The 23,808-nt window shown below is 39.8% G+C and overlaps 2 protein-coding genes across 2 annotated transcripts; one reads left to right on the forward strand and one right to left on the reverse strand.

Annotated features, from left to right (window-relative positions):
- Positions 1-18,145: 18,145 nt before the first annotated feature.
- Positions 18,146-18,646, reverse strand: N7498_006375 (uncharacterized protein; the record flags this gene model as incomplete). Its single annotated transcript, XM_058453437.1, has 1 exon — positions 18,146-18,646. One exon carries the CDS (start codon positions 18,644-18,646, stop codon positions 18,146-18,148), a length of 501 nt encoding a protein of 166 aa, XP_058307628.1.
- Positions 18,647-20,184: 1,538 nt separating this feature from the next.
- On the forward strand, positions 20,185-20,537 carry N7498_006376 (ankyrin repeat domain-containing protein; the record flags this gene model as incomplete). Its single annotated transcript, XM_058453438.1, has 2 exons — positions 20,185-20,441; positions 20,483-20,537. 2 exons carry the CDS (start codon positions 20,185-20,187, stop codon positions 20,535-20,537), a joined length of 312 nt encoding a protein of 103 aa, XP_058307629.1.
- Positions 20,538-23,808: the final 3,271 nt, after the last annotated feature.

The following is a 23,808-nucleotide window of genomic DNA, read 5'->3' on the forward strand; positions in this document are numbered from 1 at the left end:
ATCGGATAAAACACTCTTTCGTCTTTTCCCTACCCTTATAGATAGGCTCACTTCTTCCTCGCCTTCCTCGGTATCGCTAATTAGATCGATCCCTTCCATCGTAGGTAATATCTTCTTATTTTTACCTTCTTTAGGGACCTCTAGAGCCTAGGCTAGTTTAAGCTATTAGTCTTCTATCTTAAACTAAGTAAGGCAAGAGAATATCATTAGATCCTAAATAGTCATTAAGTTTAAACGACCTCTACGATAATAACAAATATCGCGGGCTAAATTAAATAGTCTCTCTACCCCCACAGCAGTGGCAGGGATAGAGAAGATATCGCGGGCTACCTATATAAGGGTAGGGAATTCGAATTAATAGTCCTTCTAGAAAGCCTAAGGGGTAGTGCGTACGACGCCTAGAGAAAAAGAGAAGTGAGAAAAGAGGGTAAAGAGGGTTAATAATAAGCGAGGAAGCCTTAAAATAGGAGTGGATCGGACTTGGGGGAGAAGTGGATTAGACTCGGGGGAGGAGTTGATTAGACTTAGGGGAGGAGTCGATCAGACTCGGGGGAGGAGTCGATCAGACTCGGGGGAGGAGTCGATCAGACTTAAGAATATAAGTAATTAAGCTTATAAGAGGAGTTAATTAGACTTATAAGAGGAGCTGACCTAACTTAGGAGAGGAGTCGAACTGACTTAGGGGAGGAGCCAAGCTGACTTAAACGGGGAGTGAATGGGACTTGAATAAAGAGGCTTACTAGCTTGAAGATACCTTGCGAGTTCATCCCGATCTAGGTTGGCTTCACCTTTATCTTCGAGTAACCGATTAAGCTCCGACCCTTATATATAAGCTTTAGATATAAGGGTATTATCCTCTTTAGATTAATAAGCTTTAATCTGATCTTGAAGGGTATTATAGTAGTGTTTAGCCTATATCTAACCTAGCTTAGAGTTCTCTAGCCCACTAGACTATTCCTTGCGTTTAAAGTACTATAATTTATCCTTTAGTGCAAGGATAGTGCTATACATATATATATTACTAGCCTTAGGCTAATCGGTCTTTGCGTAGTACTCGCGGAGCTTCTATAGGCCTACTTTAAGAGCGATAAGTATCTATTACTTCTATTTAATCTAATATTTATTAGAAAAAGAGGGAGGATAAGATAAGAGGAAAATAAGAGATAGTTTTTCGGCCGAAAAGCTATCTAGGTAAAGTGAAGGTATACCTTTTTCTTTTTAAGTTAACTAATTAACGCCTCGAGGTGTTTAAATAGCTTATTATAAAGCTTGAACACTTAGTGGATAGTCACGTCCTTTGTCTTTGAGAATATACTAGTGTAAAGGAAGAAAGATCTTATAAGGCAAAGAAGATAGTTAACCTATCGCTATTCCTCTAAATCAAGCTTTAGGTTGTCTAGGCACTCAATATAGTAATACCTATTAAAGTAAGGCTATAGCCACTTCGCCCTTTAAAATATAAGATAGGTAGAATTCCACTGTGTTCGGATATCTTAGATTAGGACTAAGGGGCTTGATTCTATTGATTAAAGCCAAAGGAATTCCGCACGCCTTTATACGCTTCTATTAATATATATTGTAAGCTAGCGTACCCTATCGAGGGTGTTTGTAATATCCCCTTTCTATCCTCGCTAGGTAGAAGCCTTCTATAGCTTATTGGTCTACACTATATCTACTATATCGTTCTTTGGCTTTACTTTAATCTAATATAGGAGCTCATTAAGGCTTAACTAAATTATATACGCTATACACGGGATATAGATAATAGAAATACTCGGATAGGTCTATTATACCTTAGTAAATATTATCTTGTTGTTTAACGTATTATTAGTGGTGATAGCCATAATTTAATCTTTAATCCTATATTTATCAATAACACTATATAGGGCTAAAGCAAGGTTCTCCCTAGTGTATATACCTTTAAGAGGTTTAAACCTAAAAAGAATCTATCTATACTCCCACTATTTATCAAGGAAATAGCTAGTTATTGCTATAAATACCTAATAGAATAGTGATATCTAGTAGTTAAGGGTAAGTGATAGCTTTGCGTCCAATGGAAGTATCTTTAGTATCCCTTGCTACTAAACCTAGACGGTGCTTTGAAGCTAGCAAGTAAGGGTTTTACCTATTTAGAGGATAGGGAGGGAAGGGGCTTATTAGATTAAGTATAAAAGGTCTCGAAAGTGCTAGTTTTCGATGATCTAGAAGGGTAGACGAAGGCTCGTAATTATGATTAAAAGCTACTTCTTCTAATCGTTTTCGTCCTATAGATCGGGCGGAGGAGCTCGTATAGCCTAATAAGTAAATAATAGGGTATTAGCCTCCCTTCTCTTTCACTTCTCTTTCACTCTTATCTTACCTAGCTAGTAATAAACGCCTTAATATTTCCCTATCTCTACTTACCCTTTAGTAGATACCTTTCTCTATACCTTAATATAGTATTTATCCTATTTCGAGGAAGGAAGCTAAGTATTAGACTATAGCCATTACAAGATATATATAGATAGCTAGTCTTAATCTCTGCACCTTACTCAAAATGTTGCCAAACCTCGGAAGTTAAGCCCCTTTTACCCTAACGAGGATGCTCTACCTATAGCTTTATACTATATATAGTAGTAAGCCACTATTAGATAAAGATAGCCTTATTTATTTCGGTCTAAAGGATATAATTTAACTAAGGCCCAATGCGTTTAAGGAAGGGTGGGGGCTTAGTAGTAATAGGCGCGGTTAACTGGCTTTTATAGGCCGAGGAGGGCGGGATAGAGAAGTAGTAATCAGATAGAAGGGGGTTGATACTATCACTTATGATAGAATTAAAGTGTTTAGATAAAGATCTAGCTATAATAAAGCGAAATAACGCCAAAGTAAGGGCAAAGTGAGGAGAAAGCGAGCTATAGAATAAATAGCAAGCCAAAACCTAAAGACTAGGCACGCGTTTATTAGTTATAACGCGTATAGGGTGGGTTCTTTCTACCTAACACTATTAGTCTAATCCCTAAGCCTAGATCCACACACCTATTCTATAGAATCAATCTCTCTAAGTCCATCAAATATTTAGTCTTTACCTTCACTACTCACATAAATTAAGCGCATAAGCTCTTAAACTAGGAATTTAAGTAGTGATATATATAGATAATATGCATAAGAAAAATTATAGCTTAATATTGAAATTTAGGTAAATGAAAAATAAAAGAATAATCTCTAGTGGGAAGTGGTACTACACTTACCTACGGGAAATATATATTCTCTACACTACACTACAGAAACGTACACAACCATATTTATATAGACGATAGTAATCTCCCTACCTTATACGACCGTCAAAAGTAGTACTAAATAGGGTATAAACAATACTATTTCATTTAGATATATAAGGGAAGGATAAAAAAAGGGGTGATGGTATACGTTTAGACCAGAACGGAGGTAAGAAACAGTAAATAAGCTAAAGATTATGCAAAAATTTTAGGCCAAATCAGGCCAAATCAGGCAGAAAATCTTAAATCAGGCAGGATTAGGTGTCGATGGGCCGGCCTATGGGCGCCCATGGGCGGCCCATGGACGGGCCGGACTTCGCTGTCCATACGTGGGCCGCCTATGGACGGGCCGTGGACCGGACTTTTTGTCCATGGACGGCCCATGTCAATGTCTAGTGGTAAGCCACCATTCAATAAATTCAGTCTTAGTCATTTCCGTCCAAAGTGCCCACTCTTTCGTCCGGTCTCCAACGCGTTGAATAGAGAGTGGTAGTGGTAGTGGTGGTGTAAGCTCGGTTGTTTGGCTTCTAGTTAGTTCGTTTAGTTCAAAAGAGAAAGAATCAGATAGAAGAGGATCAATACTATCACTATAGATAGATTGGCTCATAGGGTCCGAAAGGTGTGCCATACTAGCCAAAAGTGAAGAGAAACTAAGACCAAAGTAAAGAGAAAAAGCTTAGATAGAAGGTAAGGCAAGGTAAGGCATATTAAGGGGCTTAAGCACGTAGCCTAATATTATTGGTTCTTTATAAGCCAATCACTGCTAGGTGGGTCTGACTAGCCTATCCTATTGGCCTAAATCTCTATATTTTATATAGGTAGTCCCATGGGAGTCCCATAGTCCCATAGAATTCACTAAGAGCCATACCCCCTAGAAATTTCTCAACTTTTTCTCTTAACTCTGACCTTTTTCTCTTAACCACACACCCTACTCTAGTAATTAGGTGTTTATAAGATAAATATATATAAAAGAAGCTATAATAATTAAATTAACCAAGGAAATAAGCCGTAATAACTAGTATTATACTATAATAAAATTGAAGGAAATAATATAGTAGGGTGGTTATGTACAACAAATATATATCTTAGAGCACTAACCATAATTTCTACTACCACTTTTTTACCTTTACTTCTATAAGCCTAAAATTAATGCGACCGATAGAACCGACCCTTAAATATATAAAAACAAATTTGTTTCCTATAATTACCTAGTAGGTAGGTTAAAAAGTGGTGAGATTACTTGTTCCGACCAAAACAGACGTAAATAACGAAGATTAGTCAGTGATTTTATGTATAAAATTCAGGCCAATTCAGGCCAATTCAGGCCAATTAAGGCAGAATCAGGTGTCTATGGGTACCCATGGGACCTATAGGTATTCCCATGGGTGGGTATGCTAAGGGCATACCCAATTGGGTATTCCCATAGGTAGGACATGGGACGGACCTTAGTCCCATGGGAGTCCCATGTCAATGTCTAAAGGTGCCTTTATTCGAAGATATCCTCGCGCGGGGCTACTATAGCCGCGCCGACCTTACCCTCGCATCCGCGTCCGTTAGTGAAATACAAGATAATTTAGGTGTCAGGATTTTAGGTGCATGCATTAATACATGCAGATTTCCAGAGCTTCTAAATCAACATGGAAAGTTCCAGTTGATGTTCTCGTTCTGCCATCTCTCACCGCCTTCATCTGATCTTCCAATTATCTCTCTCTCTCACTTTCCCCTCACTTCAGCCTTTACTATGCTTTTCATCTACGTCAGCCTACGTGACTAGAGGTTATTAGGCCTACCCCTCTTTTCTAGACCGAATTATTCGGCCGAAATGCAATCCTTGTCTATAAATATGGCCTAAAAACCAGACCGAATAAAAAAGGAGCTTTCATCTCAATTCTCCTCTCACTACCCTTCCTCTCTATTAGGGCAGGCCAGAGAGACCCTTTATCTCTACCTTTATCTTTATCTTCATCCATCTTCCTGGGGTAAGCTACATCTTCCTGGGGTAAGCTACTACGCTGCAGTAGTAGCTGACCTCTACGGGAGGTAGTATTTCTCTCTGTAAATATTTGTCCTGAGGTAGACTTCCGCATAACCCAACTCAACCCGGACCCAACCCAGACCCAACCCAGCCTGGGTTGGGTTTTGGGTCGAGTTCTTCAACCTAGGTTGGGTGTTAGGTCGAAGGTTCCGACCCAGCGTTGGGTCCGGGGCCCCAACTTGGGTTATAAACAGTGCAAACATAAATTATGCAAAAATACAAATGTTCTAGAGGCGTTTTCACCTACCTAAAGATGGTAATATTAGTATATAATATATAATATATAAAGAGAATAATATAATATTAGTATATATAAGCTTTAAAATAGAGAAATCGTAAAAAGTTTAATCTCCTTAAAAATACGTGGGTTATAGAAAAAGTGGTGCATCTCCACTCTATAAAATATATATATCTTTAAGATCACCAAAAAAAACCTCCACTTTCCTAAATTAGTATTAATATTATAATAATTATATAATATATAGCTATAAATACCTATTTTATATAATATAATAGGCTAAAATCAATATAGAAAGATAGTATAAGTGGTATTAGATAATACTGGTGCATAATTTATAATCAATTTATACTAGTTTTTATGTAAAAATTGGGTCGAATTGGGTTATGTTGGGGCCCCAACTTAACCCAGCGTTGGGTCCGGGTTGGGTCCGGGTTAGAGAAGTTCAACCCGGACCCAGGCTGGGTTAGGTTTTGGGTCGAGACCTTCGACCCAAGTTGGGTTATGCGGAAGTCTATCCTGAGGACTGCCCTGCCGCATAGGGACCCTTAGGCATTTATTTATCTCTCTTATCGTCTATACTACCAATCCCAACATTAGGTGCTATCCTACGGGAATCAAGACTCTATCTTAATCTTATTATACGAGGCTCGTGCTGCCTCAATATCTTCTATAATATATAGGATCTATGCCTCCTATAGTGCTAGAATAAACGCTTTTCGAGTTTCCTACTTATCTCTATCTTAGTGATTTAAGACACCGCCCTCTCTCTATCTAAGAGCTTCGAGAGGACTCTATCCCCCTTCTCTCCTTTCCCTTATAGTTCGCGGGTTATATAGGCACTTAGGTTGCGCCTATTTTAGGCTAATTTAGATCCTAATTACTATTTCCTAAATTATTTACTCTATCTATAACCTAATCGATAGTAGGTATAGCTTAATATTTAGTGCTACGGCGCTTATAGACTTAAACGCATCGCTAATAAGAATTACTACGCGTCGTTAAACCCTAGAGAGTTCGTTAACCGTACGTTTTATTTTCCACACTAGTAGTGTCCCTATAGATAAGTAGGACTATATAGAGAGCCTATAAAGTATCTACGGAATAACTATCGCTTAGTATACCTTCCGCATCGCTATCAATGAGGCTCCCTAGGTAGACCCTATTATCGCTTAGAGCGCTTCTAGGCTACTATTTACTTTCGCTAGTAGCTTCTAACGATATATATCGAACTTTAGGTATTTATCGAGCTAAACGCTAAGGTATTTTGCTAAATTCACTAGCTAGATAAGAAGGTCTCTAGCTTATATAAGCATCTAGTCGTTGCCTTGTAGGAAGACGTATATTATATTAAATATATCGTACTTAAGGTCGTCCAGTTAGATTATATATTAAGGCGACTCTAGGCCTCCTGTCGGGATTGGTAGTATATAGGATAAAAGAGATAAATAAATGCCTAAGGGTCCCTATGCGGCAGGGCAGTCCTTAGGACAAATATTTGTAGAGAGAAATACTACCTCCCGTAGAGGTCGGCTACTACTGCAGCGTAGTAGCTTACCCCAGGAAGATGGATGAAGATAAGGATAAAGGTAGAGATAAAGGGTCTCTCTGGCCTACCCTAATAGAGAGGAAGGGTAGTGAGAGGAGAATTGAGATGAAAGCTCTTATTTTATTCAGTCTGGTTTTTAGGCCATATTTATAGACAGAAATATTCAGTTCACATGAATGAGTGTGCTGATTGCCCAAGGTCATAGACGTCATGAAGTGAGGGGTAGGCCTAATAACCTCTGGTTATTTAGGCTGACGTAGATGGAAATCATAGTGAAGGCTGAAATGTGAGATAATTGGAAGATCAGATGAAGACGGTGAGAGATGGCAGAACGGGACATCAACGGGAACTTCCATGTTGAATTGGAAGCTCTGGAAATCTGCAGTTATAAATGCAGACACCTAAAATCCTGACAATTAAGATAAAAGCTCTTGTTTAATTTAGTCTGGGGTTTGAGCTATATTTATAGATAGAAATATTCAGTTTTATATGAAATAAATGGCCTGATTGCTTAAGGTTATAGACGTCATGAAGTGAGGGGTAGACCTTATGACCTTGTTTTATGACTAGGTCTCATGACCTAGTCTGATGTAAAGGGAAAGTGTAGTAAAGGCCGAAGTGAGAGCAAAGTGAGAGATAAATAAGAGATAATTGGAAGATCAGATAAAGGCGGTGATAGATGGCAGAACGGGAACATTAATAGGAACTTCTATGTTGAATTGGAAGCTCTAGAAATCTGCAGTTATAAATGTAGACACCTAAAATCCTGACAGTAGTGATTATAAGGCCTAGGTTAATTAAATCTAGGGCGCTTAGGGTCTTAATCCTATTACGATATTATATTAGTGTTATTATAGGGGCGTTTAGGTGCTAAAATAGGCTAGATAAGATTCTAATAGCGTATTACTATAGTGACTATTTTGTCTTAGATTTTTAGTAGGGGGATACTAAAGCTTAGGATAGCTCTCTTTAGTTAAGGTTATAGCTTTACGAAGAAGGTAAGGGCGTGGTTTAGCTCTAATTCGTAGTCTAGATATTACTCTCTACTATAGAGGTAGACTTCCGCAGAACCCAACTCAACCCGGACCCAACCTGGACCCAACCCAGGCTAGGTTGGGTTTTAGGTCGAGTTCTTCAACCCGGGTTGGGTTTTGGGTCGAAAGTTCCGACCCAGCATTAGGTCTAGGGCCCTAACTTAGGTTACAAATAGGCATTGACATAGGTCGCCCATGGGCCTAGACCCAGGACCTGGGCCCGGGCCCATAGATGCCCATGGGCCTAAGGTCAGGACCTATGCCCGCCCATGGGCCGGGCCGGGTCGCCCACGGGTCGCCCGTGGACACCTAATTCTGCCTTATTTGGCCTAATTTGGCCTGATTTTTCGACATAATATGCTGACTAATTTCTGTTATTTACGTCTGTTTTAGTTAGAACAAGTAATATTACTAGTTTTTAACCTACCTACTAGGTAATTATAAGAAATAAATTTGTTTATATATATTTAATAGTCGATTTTATCGGTCGTATTAATATTTTAAACTAGTAAGGGTAAAGATAAAAAAGTGGTAGTAAAAATTATAGTTAGTGCTTAATGATATATATTTATTATATGTGATTGCACCACCACTTTTCTTAAGATTACCCTCACTAAAATTTTAATTTTAAAATCACTTAATTATCACTTTATTTTCTTATATCTATGGAGTAACATCTTAAATTATTTAATATTTCACTTAATAAATTAAAAATTCCCTCGTTCTATCTGATTTAATTAGCTTTTCAAAAATTAGTCAGTAATTTTACTCTTTGAATACCAAAAATTACTACATAAGATGCATTAATTATGCCTCTCTGTATCATGGGCATCTTGGCGGCCCATGGGCATGACCCATGGGCGGGCAGGGGTAGGTGGGCCCGCCTATGGGCCTAAAGGTCGGGACCTAGGACCTGCCTATGGGCGGGCCGGGCATGTCAATGTCTAGTTACAAATATAACAGACGTGCTAAGACTCGTGACTTTCCATGACTACACAACTTATGCGGTTTTTGGCCATAATATTAAGTATTTCCTTTACAATATAAGAAGTGTATAGTTTTCTAACGGCCGTCAAAAATAGCTCATTTAACGGCCGTCACAAAATATGCTATTCTTAACGGCATTTTCTAACGGCCATTAGAAAATATAGTCATATTAGCTTAAGGACGTGGTTATATAGAAGAGAAATATATATTTTAGCTATTATAAGAGCCTAGTAGGACTCAAAAAGGTCATCTTCTCGAGTCTTACGCTTCCGTCCCGAGACCTATATCTAGGTATAACTTTTAGGTGCTAGTAGCTTAGGTTCATCTACCTTATCTAGCCCATTCTTATTATTAATCTTATCATTTTGCTCCTTAGTATCACTAATTATATCTACCTAAACCTCGCTAAGCTTCTTATCCTTCTCTTCCTTTGCTGCCTATATTTTAATATAAGAGAAGAATTTCTTAAGATACTTCTCTTCCTTCTCTTCTATATTAAATCTTAAAGTGCAAAGGAATATTATATACTTTTTAATCGTCTATAACTTTATTCTCCCTCGGCGATAATAATATATATCCTAAGCAATATTAAAGAGTCGTTTAACACTAGCACCTATTACAGGGAAAGAAAGTATATCCTATATAAGAGTAGCGATTACTAGAAAGCGAGCTTAGTTCTCTCTCCAAAATATAAGAGGCCTAATATAAATAGTATCTATTAACTAGTTAGTATAATATAGTAAAGAATCAGTATAAAATATACCACTAGTAAGATATTAGGTCATTTTATCAGTAGCTATATCTAGTTATATCTAGCTCTTATCTAATATCTTATCTAACTTCGAGCTTAACTAGACAACTAAACGAGATCTATCTAAGGACTAGCTAAGCGTTAAGAGCTACTCTTAGTATAGAATAAGTGCCTATTAAAAGGAGTTACGATAGATATCACGCCACTTCTACTCCTAATCCTTTATAAGGAAGAATTTAAACTTATTCACTAGGGTAAGCATTATACTTACTATATATATATATCCTTAAATATTATTAGTTTAAGCGTAATATTTATTAAGCTTTAACCGACTAGCTTCTAGTATATTAAATATCTATTTCTTCTATAGAACGCGCTTTCGCTATAGCTAATTCTTTGACCGCTCGAGGTATTTAAAGAGCTTATTATAAATCTTAAAAATATAATACGCTATAACATCCTAAGTCTTTAATAGCTAGGTTATATAGTTAAAGAATAGCTTAGTGATATAAAGAAGATAGTTAACCTAGCGCCACTCTTCGTGATTAAGTAGTATCTCCTTATAGTTATACTCTATATAAAATAGTATAAAGATATCACGTAGACGCTTTGCCTAGCGAAGCATTAAGAATATTAAATTCTATTAAGTTCTTATATCTTAGATAGGCATAAGCTTCGTATTTATTATCTAGAGATTATAGAATATCCCCTAGCGCTAAAGACTCAAATTTACGTAGATAGCGAGATAGCGGACCTTATTTAAGGTATAGGATATCTTACGTACTCGATGCTACGCGTTAAGCTAGGCTAGCCTAAATTACTTCTCTATCTACTTTATCTTAGCTAAGTCGTTAAGTGGAACTACCTTAATATGGTTAAGGAGCTTATTAAGACTAAGCTAAATAACGTAGGTAAGATATAGAATCCAAGGAATAATAATATTATCTAATAGAGACTGTTAGAGAGAATCAACTAACGTCTTATTATTAGATATATTATCTATTATAATCCTAAAGACTCGGGCCTCTAGGTTATACTCTATTAGATTTTAAAGAAGCACGCTACTTAGATTCGTGCCTATATATAAACTATAAAGGGGCATAAAACTAAGCAATACCTCGCGGTATACCTAATTAGTATTAATAAAATAGCCTATAATTACTATAAACGCCTACAAGAAAGAAGACGTCTAATAGTTAAGCGCAATTAATATCTTTAAGCTAGCTAGTAGTGTCCGAAGTATACCTTCTTGCTAGTCTTTAACTATATCTCGTAGTCGGCGATAGATTATGTCAGGATTTTAGGTGTCTGCATTTATAAATGCAGATTTCTAGAGCTTCCAATTCAACATAGAAGTTCCCGCTGAAATTCCCGTTCTGCCATTTCTCACCGCCTTTATCTGATCTTGCAGTTATCTCTCATTTATCTCTCACTTTGCTCTCACTTCAGCCTTTACTATGCTTTCTCTTTCCATTTCCCTACCGGACCGAGGTTATTAGGCCTATCCTGTCTATAGCCGCGGGTAACAGCACGTTTACCTACCTCGGGTAACAGCACGTTTACCTACCTCGGGCAATAGCACGTTTACGGCAAGATTACCTCGGGCGAATATTACCTTAGGTAATTAGCCAGATAAACTGAATATTTCTGTCTATAAATATAGCCTAGAAACCAGACTAAAATAAAAGAAGAGCTTTCATCTCAATTCTCCTTTCACTACCCTTCCTCTCTATTAGGGCAGACCAGAGAGATTCTCTCTTATTATCTTTATCTTTATTCATCTTCCAGGGGTAAGTTACTACGCTGCAGTAATAGCTTACCTCTACGGGAGGTAGTATTTCTCTCTACAAATATTTGTCCTAAGGACTGCCCTGCCGCATAGGGACCCTTAGGCATTTATTTATCTCTCTTATTTTCATATACTACCAATCCCGACACGTCCTAGTTATTCTATCTTAACCCTTAAAAGGTTATAGACGACCCTTTAGATAGAGAGGATAGTTATTACGGCCCTTAAATAATATAAGGCAATTTAGATGCCTAATTAGGTATATTAAAAGCTATATAAGAGGGTTTCCCGCGAATCTATATAAAAGCGAACGCTACGTGACTATATAAAGGAATAAAAGGCATTCTCTTATAATTAATAAGCTCTCTTTCTTAAGGATTAGTTTAGTTATAATCATAGGATTAAAGTTCTTATCTATATACTTATAGTTCTATCTAGTCCCTTACCTAGTCTAACTCTAGTCCTAACAATAGAGTTCTAAAGCGAGAGTTTTATTAATATAAAGAGACACTTTATTATAATTTAGATAGTATAGTCTTATAAGATACTATAAGAGAGGCCCTAGATAATAATTATAGTGATCTTAATACTACTTATATATCATAGAACTAGCCCTAGGATAAGCTCTTAAAGCCTAAAGATAATAAGATTGCGAGGTATCTTGCCTATAGGATTAAGAGTTAGAAGCCTAGAGTATTCTAAAAAGACTATAAGTATAAGTTTCCTATTCTTATAAGAATAGTATAAGATATTCTCTCGATCCTAGCTAGACTTCGCCAAAGCCCACGATTGGGCCCAGAGTCCGGGCCCACGGCCCAACCCGCGTGGGCTTTGGGCTCAACCCTCCAGGCCCGAGCCCAACCCATAGCCCACTGCGGGCCCCCAATGGGCCCCCTCGAAAGCCCAACTTTTCATAAAATCAAGGTCTTGGCGGTCATAAAGCTACTGATTCACCTAAATAAAATACTGTACCTTACGCCTGTTTTAGTCACTACTATAACTTCTTCAATATTTAATGTATTAACACCCTGAAATTAAGAGAAATTTACTAGTATTCTAATATAATAGATTCAGTAATAGTTTAATTACTAGATATAAGAGTAAAAGAATCATAGCCTTACGCTGTTAGTAGGATATTTGAGGAAAGGTGGGGGGTGGTTGCAGGAATATATATTTAACACAACGTGGTTTAAATATATCTTTATGGATGATCTTAAGAAATCTTTATTACTTTACTTTCTAACGTACGCTTAATAAGTTCTGGAAGCTTTGGCACTAGTATTCTGACGACTGTCAGAAAATAGAGTGCAATTCGATATAGTGTCGAATCGTATAAGGTATACTATAGTTTTTGCTTCGATCCTTTACGGTTCGGGTTCTGCGCGGTTTGATATTAAGATTAATTAGGCTCTAGATAGGCTTTTGCGGGCTTTCATGGGCTTCTGCGGGCTTTTATAGGCTTCTGCGGGCTTTCTGTGGGCTTTTATAGGCTTTTGTGGGTTTTTTGTGGGCTTTTGTGGGCTTTCTATGGGCTTTTGCCAGCTTTCTAGGCTTAACCCTCTAAAATAAGCAAGCATTAACTAATTATATAGTATTAACTAGGCTTAGTGGGCCTAGTTTCCGATATATCAATATCCTTGATTAATTATTGTTTTATAGGTCTATAGACGACTAGCGTCCTAAAGATTTTAAGTATGTTCTACTTACACTATCCTTACTTTCCCCTTACCGTTTTTTTGCCTTATAGCTATATCTTAGAGTCAGAATTCTAAGGTTTTCTCTTTATCTATCTATAAGAGTGATATTAATAATATTACTTACCTTACTCCTAAGAACGCGTAGTTATTTATACCTAATCCTTCGAGTAGTCAGTAGATATTTGATTCCTTTGATACTAAGTTTCTTCGACTACCTCCTCTTCCTCCTACGATACCTCCCTCTCTTACCCTTATTGGTCCTAGTCGAAAGAAAGGCTTTGCTCTCTATAATATAGAAATGCATTCTAAGTGGGTGAACTAGTGGCTCGAGACTAGCTATAGGAAGTTAAGTAAGATACGATGGGACTTAGTCCACCTCTTAGATATCTAGAAGCAATTTCATTAAGTAGCTAATACCTCTAATAGTGCACTAAAGGTTATATATAAACGCTATAGTTAGATTCTTAAGCATCCCTATTCTTTTAAGCTAGAGGGAATAGCTCGGTATAGAACCTCTATAATGCTAAGGTATATCAAAAGCGCTAGCTATCTAAGATCTTCCAATAATAGCGCATAGAAATCTAGCCTAATAAAGTTTATATAATTAAAGGTAAGTGATTATCTCCTAAGTTTGATTTTATCTTACTCTCCCCTAGGGTTCAATAATAGCGAATAAGAAAAGCTTTACCTAAGAGGCTTGGGAAGAAAAGCTTCTTATCTTTCTTACTATTGCTCGTCTTCCATTTTAGCTTATTAAATATCCTAAGTTCTTTAGCCTTATTCAACTCGCCTAATCCGCTCTATTAATACTAAATATTCCCTCTATAAAGACTATTCGTCGTTGGCTATAAAGCTCTATTTAGCTAAGATAGTAGGATATCCTCCAAAAGCTTCCTGATAATATAAAGCTTTTAATTGCACTTAACTGCTAGACCTCCCTATTCTCTTAGGCATTTATGGCTATAAGTGGCTACTTTATTACTAAGGATTGGCAGTGTTGTGAGGTCCTTCTTAGGTTTAAACTAATTTATAGAAAGCACTTTGGTGCTAACCTAAGCGCAGTTCTCTTAGGTATTCTATAGAAGCATCAAATCTAGAACCGAGTACTTACAGTGACTACTAATAATACTTTAAATAATGATACTTTGATAGCTAAATTATAGAAGTCACTCCTAGAGGATACTACGCTGATTAGGGTTCTATGTCTTACTTATATTATTTAATTAAGTTTGAATGATTTACTTAGATATATAAAAGCGATTCCGATTAATGACACCACTAATACTTAGTAGATAGAGCAGCGATCTTAGTCTGCCTAGGTAAACACAAAGAAAGGAGATATTACTACTACTCTAAGTAAGGTAAGATGCTTTCACCTAACTTTCCCTTCACTATAATATAGTACTAATATCTAAAATAGGTTCGTAACCTTGCTATATTTATTAATATAAGCCCTTAGCGCTAGGAGACCTTCTTCACACTCTAGCTAGATACTATAAAGCTTATTCCAATCTAGGATGTGAAAACCCGCTGGAACTCTATATACCTAATACTTCGACGTATAAGAAGACTTTAGTTAATCTTTATACCCTTCTATAATAAATAGGATCGAAGTGATCTTCAACTAAATGATAAAGAGTGGCGCTAGGTTAACTATCTTCTTTAGATTACGCAACCTTTCTACGAGTTTACCACTAAGCTCTCAAAGACTAAGGATGTGACTTCCTATTATATCTTTAGGATATACAACCTCCTCTTTGAGCATCTTGAGCAGTCGATCTCTTAGCTAGCAAGAAAGAAGGCGCGATAGAAGAAAACTATGCTTTAAGCGCTATATACTAGCTAGGCAAAGCTAGACTACTATTACTCTATAATAGATACTATCCGTAGTGATCTTTATATAGTATATACTATACTAGCGCTAGAAAATAAGTTTAAATTCTTCCAAACCAAGGACTGGGACGATGAGTGACGCATAAGATATAGAAAAAGCTTCAAGGACTTCCTAGCACCCTACTAAGAATATATTACTAGGTAATAGTCCTTACCTATCTCTTAGGGTTCTCTTAGAAAAGGCTCACGCCTCGGACTCTTACTTAACAAGCGCAAGCCTCAGTTAACTAAACCAAAGGATAAAGTTATAGGATATCTTGATACTAGTATATTACTTACCTTGTTTTATCTATAGGAGTACTAATATATTCTAGAGCCTATAGACTCCTTACCTCTTGACTTTTAGAAAGCTCACTAGCAAAAATACCTAGTAATTACTGCCCTTATAAGAGATATGCTTTCAGTCCCTGCGACTAGTGCTAGGGTTGAACGGCTATTCAATACTACCCAAGATATCTATCACTATCGCCGAGGTAGATTATATATAGTAACTATCTAAGAGCTAATGATGTTTCTCTATATATTAAAGTTTGATATAGATAAGGAGCAGGCATTATTTCTAGCTGACTCATTCTCTCAAGATGATATTAAAGCAGCAAAAGAGGAAAAGGAAGAGATGCTAGATCAGTTTGAACTTGATCTAATTAGTGATAGTGAGGAGCGCGCCCAGGAAGAGAGAGAGGGAGACACTAGTGATTCTTCTGAAGATGCAGTTCTCGCTCTACCAGTCCCTAAGGAGGGAAGCACTTAAATACGTCAGTCAGTTCGATCGCGGAAGCGTCCTCGGCAGGAGGACGATCAATGGTTATATCATTAATGATTGACACTATAGCGAAATCAAGCCTATTTTCTAACGGCCGTCAAAAAAAGCTAGTGTTAGAGCTCCTAGTCCCTAACCCCTTTTCCGAGTAAATTCTGACGGCCGTTAGAATTCTAGTGCTATAGCTTCAAGAATTCATTGAACGTATAAGCAAATGATTTTGCACTAATTAGATTAGTCCCTTTAGAACTAGTAAGCTTCTAAATGTATACCTTTAAACTAAGGCTTCCATTAAAGAAAATTGAGAGTAAAGTAAAGGAAATACTCAAAAAAACAGGCGAAAACTGCATAAATTATGCAGTCACGAGTCTCTGCTTTGTTTGCATTATTTGGGGCCCATAGGCAAAGCCCACGGCCCATCGTGGGCTCAAAAACTGGGCCCAAAGCCCAACCCATTTGCGGGTTGGGTTGGGTTGGGGTCGGGTTGGCGTGGGCTTTGGCGAAGTCTAATCCTAGCTAGTGATAAAGCGTTAAGTAATTATTTAATTACGCTCGCTATATATATTACTATCGTTGTGGTTAATTAAAACTAAGTACTATCTAAGGACTAATACTTTATTAATTCGCTACTAACTTTAGCGTTAAGTAGAAGGAGATAGAGGTTATTAAGGAGTATCTCTCTATTAGGGAAGCTACGTTATTAGATTAAGCTTAGAAACTAATGCCCTATCTTAAAACTCTTAAGCTAATTAGTGATAACGAAGAGGAGGATTAAGAGCCTAGTATAGAGAATATATAATAGATATGGAGCTACAATAATAATTTAGATAATAGGAAGAATAATAATTAAAGTAAGCAACTACAGCGTAAACTATTAAAGAAATAATTATCTAAATCTCTTAATGATGATAACGATGACCTTCTAGAAATGCTAATAGATAAGGGCATATAGGGACGGTTAGGGCGAATTCGGAAGTAACCTAGGTTACCTAATAGATTTTGAATTAATTTAAGGTAGTTAATATTATATAGAGATAATAAAATTATGTTTACTAAATTAAAATATCGAAAATTCATAATTACACTATAATTACATAAAAAATACGCAGGAAACCGCATAAACTATAAATACTTAAAGGAGTCACGAGGCTAGGTATATTTGGCCTATTTAATATCCACTGGATATCCTCAAATATCCAGAGGATATTAGGTAGTATACTATATCCACAAAATTGAGGATTACGGATATTAGATAATATACTATATCCGCAGTTTGAGGAGGGGATATATGGATATCCATAGATATTGAGGATATTGCCGCAGTCTAGCTGCCTGATATCCACGTGGCTCTTCCCGAGTCACTGCCAGCAAATGAAACGCGTTTTGATGGGTGCCAGTGCTGGGTCAGCTTTGGGGTTGGTGTGGATGATGTGCCTATATATTTATAAGATTTCTTGTGTAGGATTTACGTCTCTCGCTCCACGGAGAGAATAGTCTGTGGGAAAAGAATCGCACTTGCCAGCTAATCCTGGATTATTTCATGTTTTCACATGAGATGAAAAACATTAAGGGGATTAAAATGCGCCAACAGCGAGTAACCCCCGTAAGACCAGCTCCACATCTCATAATTGACGTACTTAGGGTTGGAACTCCGCCCTCAAGGCGCAATTGAGTGGTCTCGATAACTCCCTAGAGCAGGGATCGGTGGGAAGCTGTATTAAACTCGCCGCTTGTGATACGAGCTCTTCTTCCTGGAACTAGGATCAAGGAACTGGAGATGAGAAAGAAACCCTTCCGGTTCGGTCTCGGTATTTTTGCAGTGCTTACCTGATGTGTCTACGGCAAGGCTTAGTACAAGTCTTCTCTCCCTGCCAGTGAACTCAACATAGCGGTAGGCTACACCGAGTGCACTGTTCTTATATAATTACACATAATCGTGGCAGGGCTAAACCGACCGTTCATTGAAACAGAGCTGCTCTACAACAGGATGGAAGGGGAAATGTCGAGGATGCGCGGGAGATCACCAGGCCTAGGGAGCGAGCAGGGTAGCTGATCGATAGTCCAAAGGTTCTAACAAGGAGGGAAAATCTCAGAAAGACAGTGACTAGACCAATGCATGGAAAGAGGGAATCAAGGTGAACCCCAACAATAGGGTCGATCAACCCCGGGGTTGTGGGTCGGCCCGACCCTCCGCACGGGGCCCCCGCCGCCGATAGCGGGTTCCCTCCCGGCGCCCTCCCTCCTGACGGGCTCCGTTGTCAGAGTTGCAGAAAATGGCCAGGAACGTGTCTCTATCAAGGTCCCCATTGACGAGCTTGCTTTTGTTTTTAACGGAACCACCATGTAAATGATGCTCTCGAGTAGAGGATGGATCATAAGCACGTGCGACGTCGCCATTGAAGATCTGAGCAGAGTGATCCACGTAAGTGTTTGTATAACAGTGGACGATATGACCAGGAGATTGGACACCGTCGAGACCATCGAAAGAGGTGCAATTGCTCTGGCGCTCTAGCGATGGTTGGAAATGATTAGCAAGGGGTAGCATGGTCAAGCGAACGGACAGAGACACCTTGATCGCGTTCTGGTGGGTAACCTCTGTTAAACGCGATGGAGCGAACTTGGTCATCTCTGAAGAGGAAGGAGCGCGTTGCAAGTTCATGGCCGCGATCATGAGAATAGGTGGCGAGGCCCATTTCACGGTGGTCTGGCGGGAGCTGGGGGGCTGAGTCAGAGGTCACATGGGAACCCAATGAGGGAGGGTTGGCTCGCGGTCGTCCTTCCATATCCCGACTTGAGGAACTGGAAGTTCGAGTTGGATACTCTTGAGTGTGAGATGGCATAACTGATAGTAGCAAGAGCGACTAAGAGGAGTAGGAAAGTACAGTCGTTTAGAAGAAGTGGGTGCGAGGAGACCCGGAGCGGGCGGCTCTTAATGCACGGCTATGGGATGTAGCAATGCAATGAACAGATATGGAGACAGCGATGCAGTCGAGTGCAGGACGATCAGAGCGGCGCAGTAGCGGATGGCGAAGAGGGTCTGATCGCCTGAGATGATTGGGTGAAAGGAAGCTTGGGCGTTGGGAACGGTTGGGCGGTGAACTCAATCTAAGACGGAATTGGTACGGGGGTGCCGGATGGGGATTGGCGTTTATTAGTTCGGGGATACGGGGCGGTTTGCGGCGCGCATACGAATACAGGTTGAAGTGTTGACAGAGAGATGCGGACTTAGATCAGCATCAATATTTAATATGATATATATATCCCTAGATATGAATACAAAATTATCGGAAAGACTCACAATTACCCCACGGAGCAACAGATCGGATAAGTATGCTTCTGGATAATTCTTGATATTTTGCTATTGACCGGACCTTGCGTACCGGCGATGACTACTACATTGCACACGAGGAAACTCTAGTTCCTGGCCGACGTTTGGGTCGGTGCGGCCCTTAAGCTAATTACCCACGCATTACGCCTGTGACGTCGCGAAATTGCGCCACCGCTACGGTTTAGGCGGCCTGTGCATGTTTAGCGCTCTTCGAGATGCACCATCCCTCGTTAGTATTTTGGCCCCCAATCTGGTCGCATTAGCGGCCTTCCGGTACCAAGGAACGCCGTGCACGCGATTCAATGTTAGAAACCCCGGGGCGCGGCAACTTTGTTGAGGGGTTGAATTGCTGCTCCTGAGCTCTGATCCAATCTCAGTCATTGTGAGCACGGATTCCTCGCCGCCCCATGGCTCGGCGTTGTCCGGAAAGACCGCGACTGAGCCGAGTCCGAGCTCTGCTTCGGAGACTAATTATCAAGCTGGCCGCAGCGACAGTGTTGTGTGGTCGGCAATAGGGAGAAATGATATTGCTGCAGCGACCGTGGCCCTCGGCTGTCCTGAATTCAACGTGAATCTGCCCGACCATCATGGTACAACTCTGGTTGCCTATGCAGCGACATAGGGGCGTACGTCTATCCTGCAGCTTCTTCTCGAAAAATGCGGGGTCGACATAAATGTAAAAGACGGTTACGGGGATACCCCACTGGCACTAGCCACCGGAGAAGGACACGAGTGTGCGGCCCTGCTAGAACACAAAGACATCTAAGCAGACTCACGGACTTCCTTTAACGTCACACCTGAGACACATCTGGCATTGTCTGCAGAAGGGGGTCATCCTAGAATAGTAAAATTGCTCCTTGGACGTTATGATGTCCAGGCCAATTCAGTGGACGATGAAGGCTGCACTCGTCTCACACGGGCAGCCGCTATGGGGCCATGCAAAGATCGTTCGCATGCTCCTTGACCGAGTGGACCTCGAAATCAATTTCAAAGATAAAGATGGGTACACACCTATGGCATTGGCAGCAAGGAGAGGCCACAGCGCCGTTTTCAGGGCTCTGGTGGAACGAAAAGATCTCGACCGGAACTCGAGAGACGATTATGGATGGACTCCTCTTATGCTAGCGTCAGATGAAGGGCATGCAGATATTATTCAAAGCTGACTAGATCTGTGGAATCCGAGGTTGAAGAAGAGCTCGAAAGCTCTGGCTGGATGGATTGAATCACCAGTAGGTTTAGCCTAAACCTGCCCGCCTTTGATAAGCTAATTGGATATACAAAATATTTTACAATGTAAAGTGAGAGAGGTCGTACAGTGGCACCGCAAAAGTCTCCGACCCCGTACAGACCGCCTTTAATTCAAAAAAAAAAAAAAAAAACAACAAACAACAACTCAAGCGCCAAATTGAATTTTTGAAATATCTCAGGAACCACTCCAGTTAGCGGTAAACTGTGAACGGCAGATTTCATCTAACTCCCTGCGCTGCATTTAGCCACCGGTCTTGACCTAGTTAGACCGATATTATAGCGGTGCGCGCGCAAAAGGGTGTTGGGCCGGCCCCGTTAGGGGCTCCGGGAGGCCCGAAAAATCTACTATCGAACCGCGAACGCGTACTAAACGCTAACTATACTGCGCACGACCTACTGAAAGAGATCAGTAATAGTTAGAAAGATGCTAGACCACCCCCTAAGGTCGTCGAGTTCCTCCGATAGATAGAGGAGCTAACTAAGGACCTCTTAGGCATTGACATAGGTCGCCCATGGGCCGGGACCTAGGACCTGGAGGAACCAGGTGATCGCAAGTGGGCACTTAGGTCGCTGCAAGGGTCACGTGGCTTTTTTGGCAGTTTTGGTCCGTGCTCATCGCAATTATGTAATTTTGTAGGGTATGCCCTGGTAACCCGGTAATTTACCCACACAGATTATTAGTCTCTTTCTATCATCATCCCAATTACCATAGAACACAGTATAGATTATATCTGGAGGGCCTATGAGGATCGTACCCTCACTGAGCTTATACAGGTTAATCCTGAACCTGATACGGAACCAGCGAGCGAGTATGTCGATGAGTTTGAAGACTGGCAAGAATTCCAAGCAGCAATTCCTGACCCGGATGAGGTAAATATATATTGACAACAACTAGATCCAAACTAGTTTTAAACTGATTTATTCCTAGCCAAGTCATATTCCAACACCATTAACCTTTCATCCAACCCACCCAATATTAGCTACTGTTATTGAGTATGTGCCTCTACTTCTAGAGTATCCAGAAACTCATGAGGAAGGGTTTGCCTATATCGTGAATATTGACAAATCTAGACCGGATAAGCTATGAGCTATGATGAAATCTGTTAGTGAATAACTAGTTATTAACTATTTATAAACTACTTACTAACTAGTTATTAGATATAGTACGCTATAGGTGGGTATGGATCAAGAGAATTTGTGCATTCCGCATTCCTTGGCTGCCAAACAGAGCGAAAACGCTTTAAATATAATGGTGTCAAGAGCTGCGAGTTTATTGATCCTAGACTCTTATATCTAGCCTATACAAAAGTGGACAAAGATCTATGGACCCTAATCACAAATATACGCTAAGAGATTGCGGATTCCTCGCTCTCAGAGGGCTATAGAGAGCTACAGCGTAATAGTATTAGGTAAGTAAACTAATTCCGAATTAGTTCTTGACTAAACTAATCTCTATAGACTATATAACGCAATTAAAAAGAAGTTCCTTTGGGGTGACGCTTGTAAAACCTCTTGCCTAGGTTGTCAACCTATAATTCGCTAGCATAATTATGGAGTAAGTCTTATTCCTACTAGTTTCTAACTAGTTACTAACTAGCTATTAGAATATAGATGGAGTGCCTAGCTATTATATAGGCTGCGCGAATTCAACACAAGAGAACTATTAACAACACTACTATAGTTCTCTTCTTCCGAAAGAGAGATTACTTAATATAGAACTTCTACAGAAGCTTCTAGCCTCTACTTATCAGCCTAGGCCACTAACATACGGAGTGATTGAACCGGCGAATTTAAGAAGGCCACTATATGGTAATATTTACTTCTTAACCAGTAATTATCTAATTACTAACTAGTTCTAGGTGTCGTCCATCCTTAAGGCTAGGGTAAAATCTAAAGCCATAGGTCTTACAATATGATATTCTAGACCTTTATCCCGCTTCTTCCTGAGAGATACCTATATACAATCTTCTACTCTTGTGGAAGGCATTCTTATCCACCGCCGCCGCCTACTAAATCTCTATGGATAATCGCTAGCGAGGTTCTTGATCTGATTTGTAAAAATCTAGACCCAGACCTTAAGCTAAGTACGCGTTTTGCTAGCTAGAAATTAGTTAGGAACTAATTCCTAACTACTTCTAGGCACATTCCTACGTAGTCCTGCGCTTCGTGATTTCTGCAAGCAATATTAATGCAAAACGCTATTATAGATCCACTCTAGCTTTGCAAAGATTGATAAGGTTTCAGTATTACTCTAGAAACAACGAGCGCTTAGTTACCCCTTTAGTAAGGGTATAGCTAGCCTACGCTATTAAATGGAAGTTAAACCTAAATTGAAGGTAAATTAACTAGTACAAAGCTAGTTTTCAACTAGTCAGTAACTAGTTCTCTCTAGGAATATGTTCGCGAGATCTATGAAACTTCGGAAGGGACCTTTATCTTCTGTGCTTTTGTGAAGCAGCTCTAATTTATGGCAACGCTTGATGCTATTAAGGTTGATATATCCTATAAACGAGTGAAGGGGGATATCGATGAGGTGATCTTCGCTATAATACTCACGAACCATAGTAAAAGTAAGTAAGGTTACTATTAACTAATTTATAATTAGTTACTTACTAGTTCGAACTAGTTATAACGCTCTATCGTGTTTTCACTGACCAAGAGAACTCCGCGGGGTATAAATTTATCTTCCGGATGGTCTTTAAACTTATATCAAGGTTAATAGGGAGACCTATTAGGTTTCACTACCTATATAGTGAAGGTATTAAGGCAATTATTGGCGATATATATCTAAAGCAGATCCTCGGTAAGTTAACTAATTAATCTTTAGTATTCCACACGACGGCAAGCGGGGCGCCACAAACGGCCCCCATTAGCCCGTCGTTCCGCCTCCCCCGACCGCCTGCCCGGTGTCGCCTGGCCCCTGCCCCTTCTGGCCTGGCGTCCCCTGCGGTACCCCCGACCGGGCTTAGCGCCGCAGTGGCCGCTTTTACCGTCCGGCGCCTCCGCCTTCCCTCTATAAAAGACCGCTCGCCCTCGTCTCTAAGTCTCCCACGCACTTTCACCTCTCTTGCCCACCCTTGGCCCCCTTTTCCTGCTCTCTCGCCCCCACCGACTCCCGCGCATAGGCCTTTCAGCCCGTATGCACTGCCCCTTTTATTTCACCGAAGATGCCGCTCGATCCGCCGCCTAGATTGTTCTAGCCGACACTAGCGGCCACACGCTCTAGTCGCCTAAGGATGGAGATC

This window comes from Penicillium cinerascens, assembly GCF_028974065.1.
Source record: "Penicillium cinerascens strain IBT 15544 chromosome Unknown contig_6_segment0_segment0, whole genome shotgun sequence".
Taxonomy (NCBI): Eukaryota; Fungi; Ascomycota; class Eurotiomycetes; order Eurotiales; family Aspergillaceae; genus Penicillium; species Penicillium cinerascens.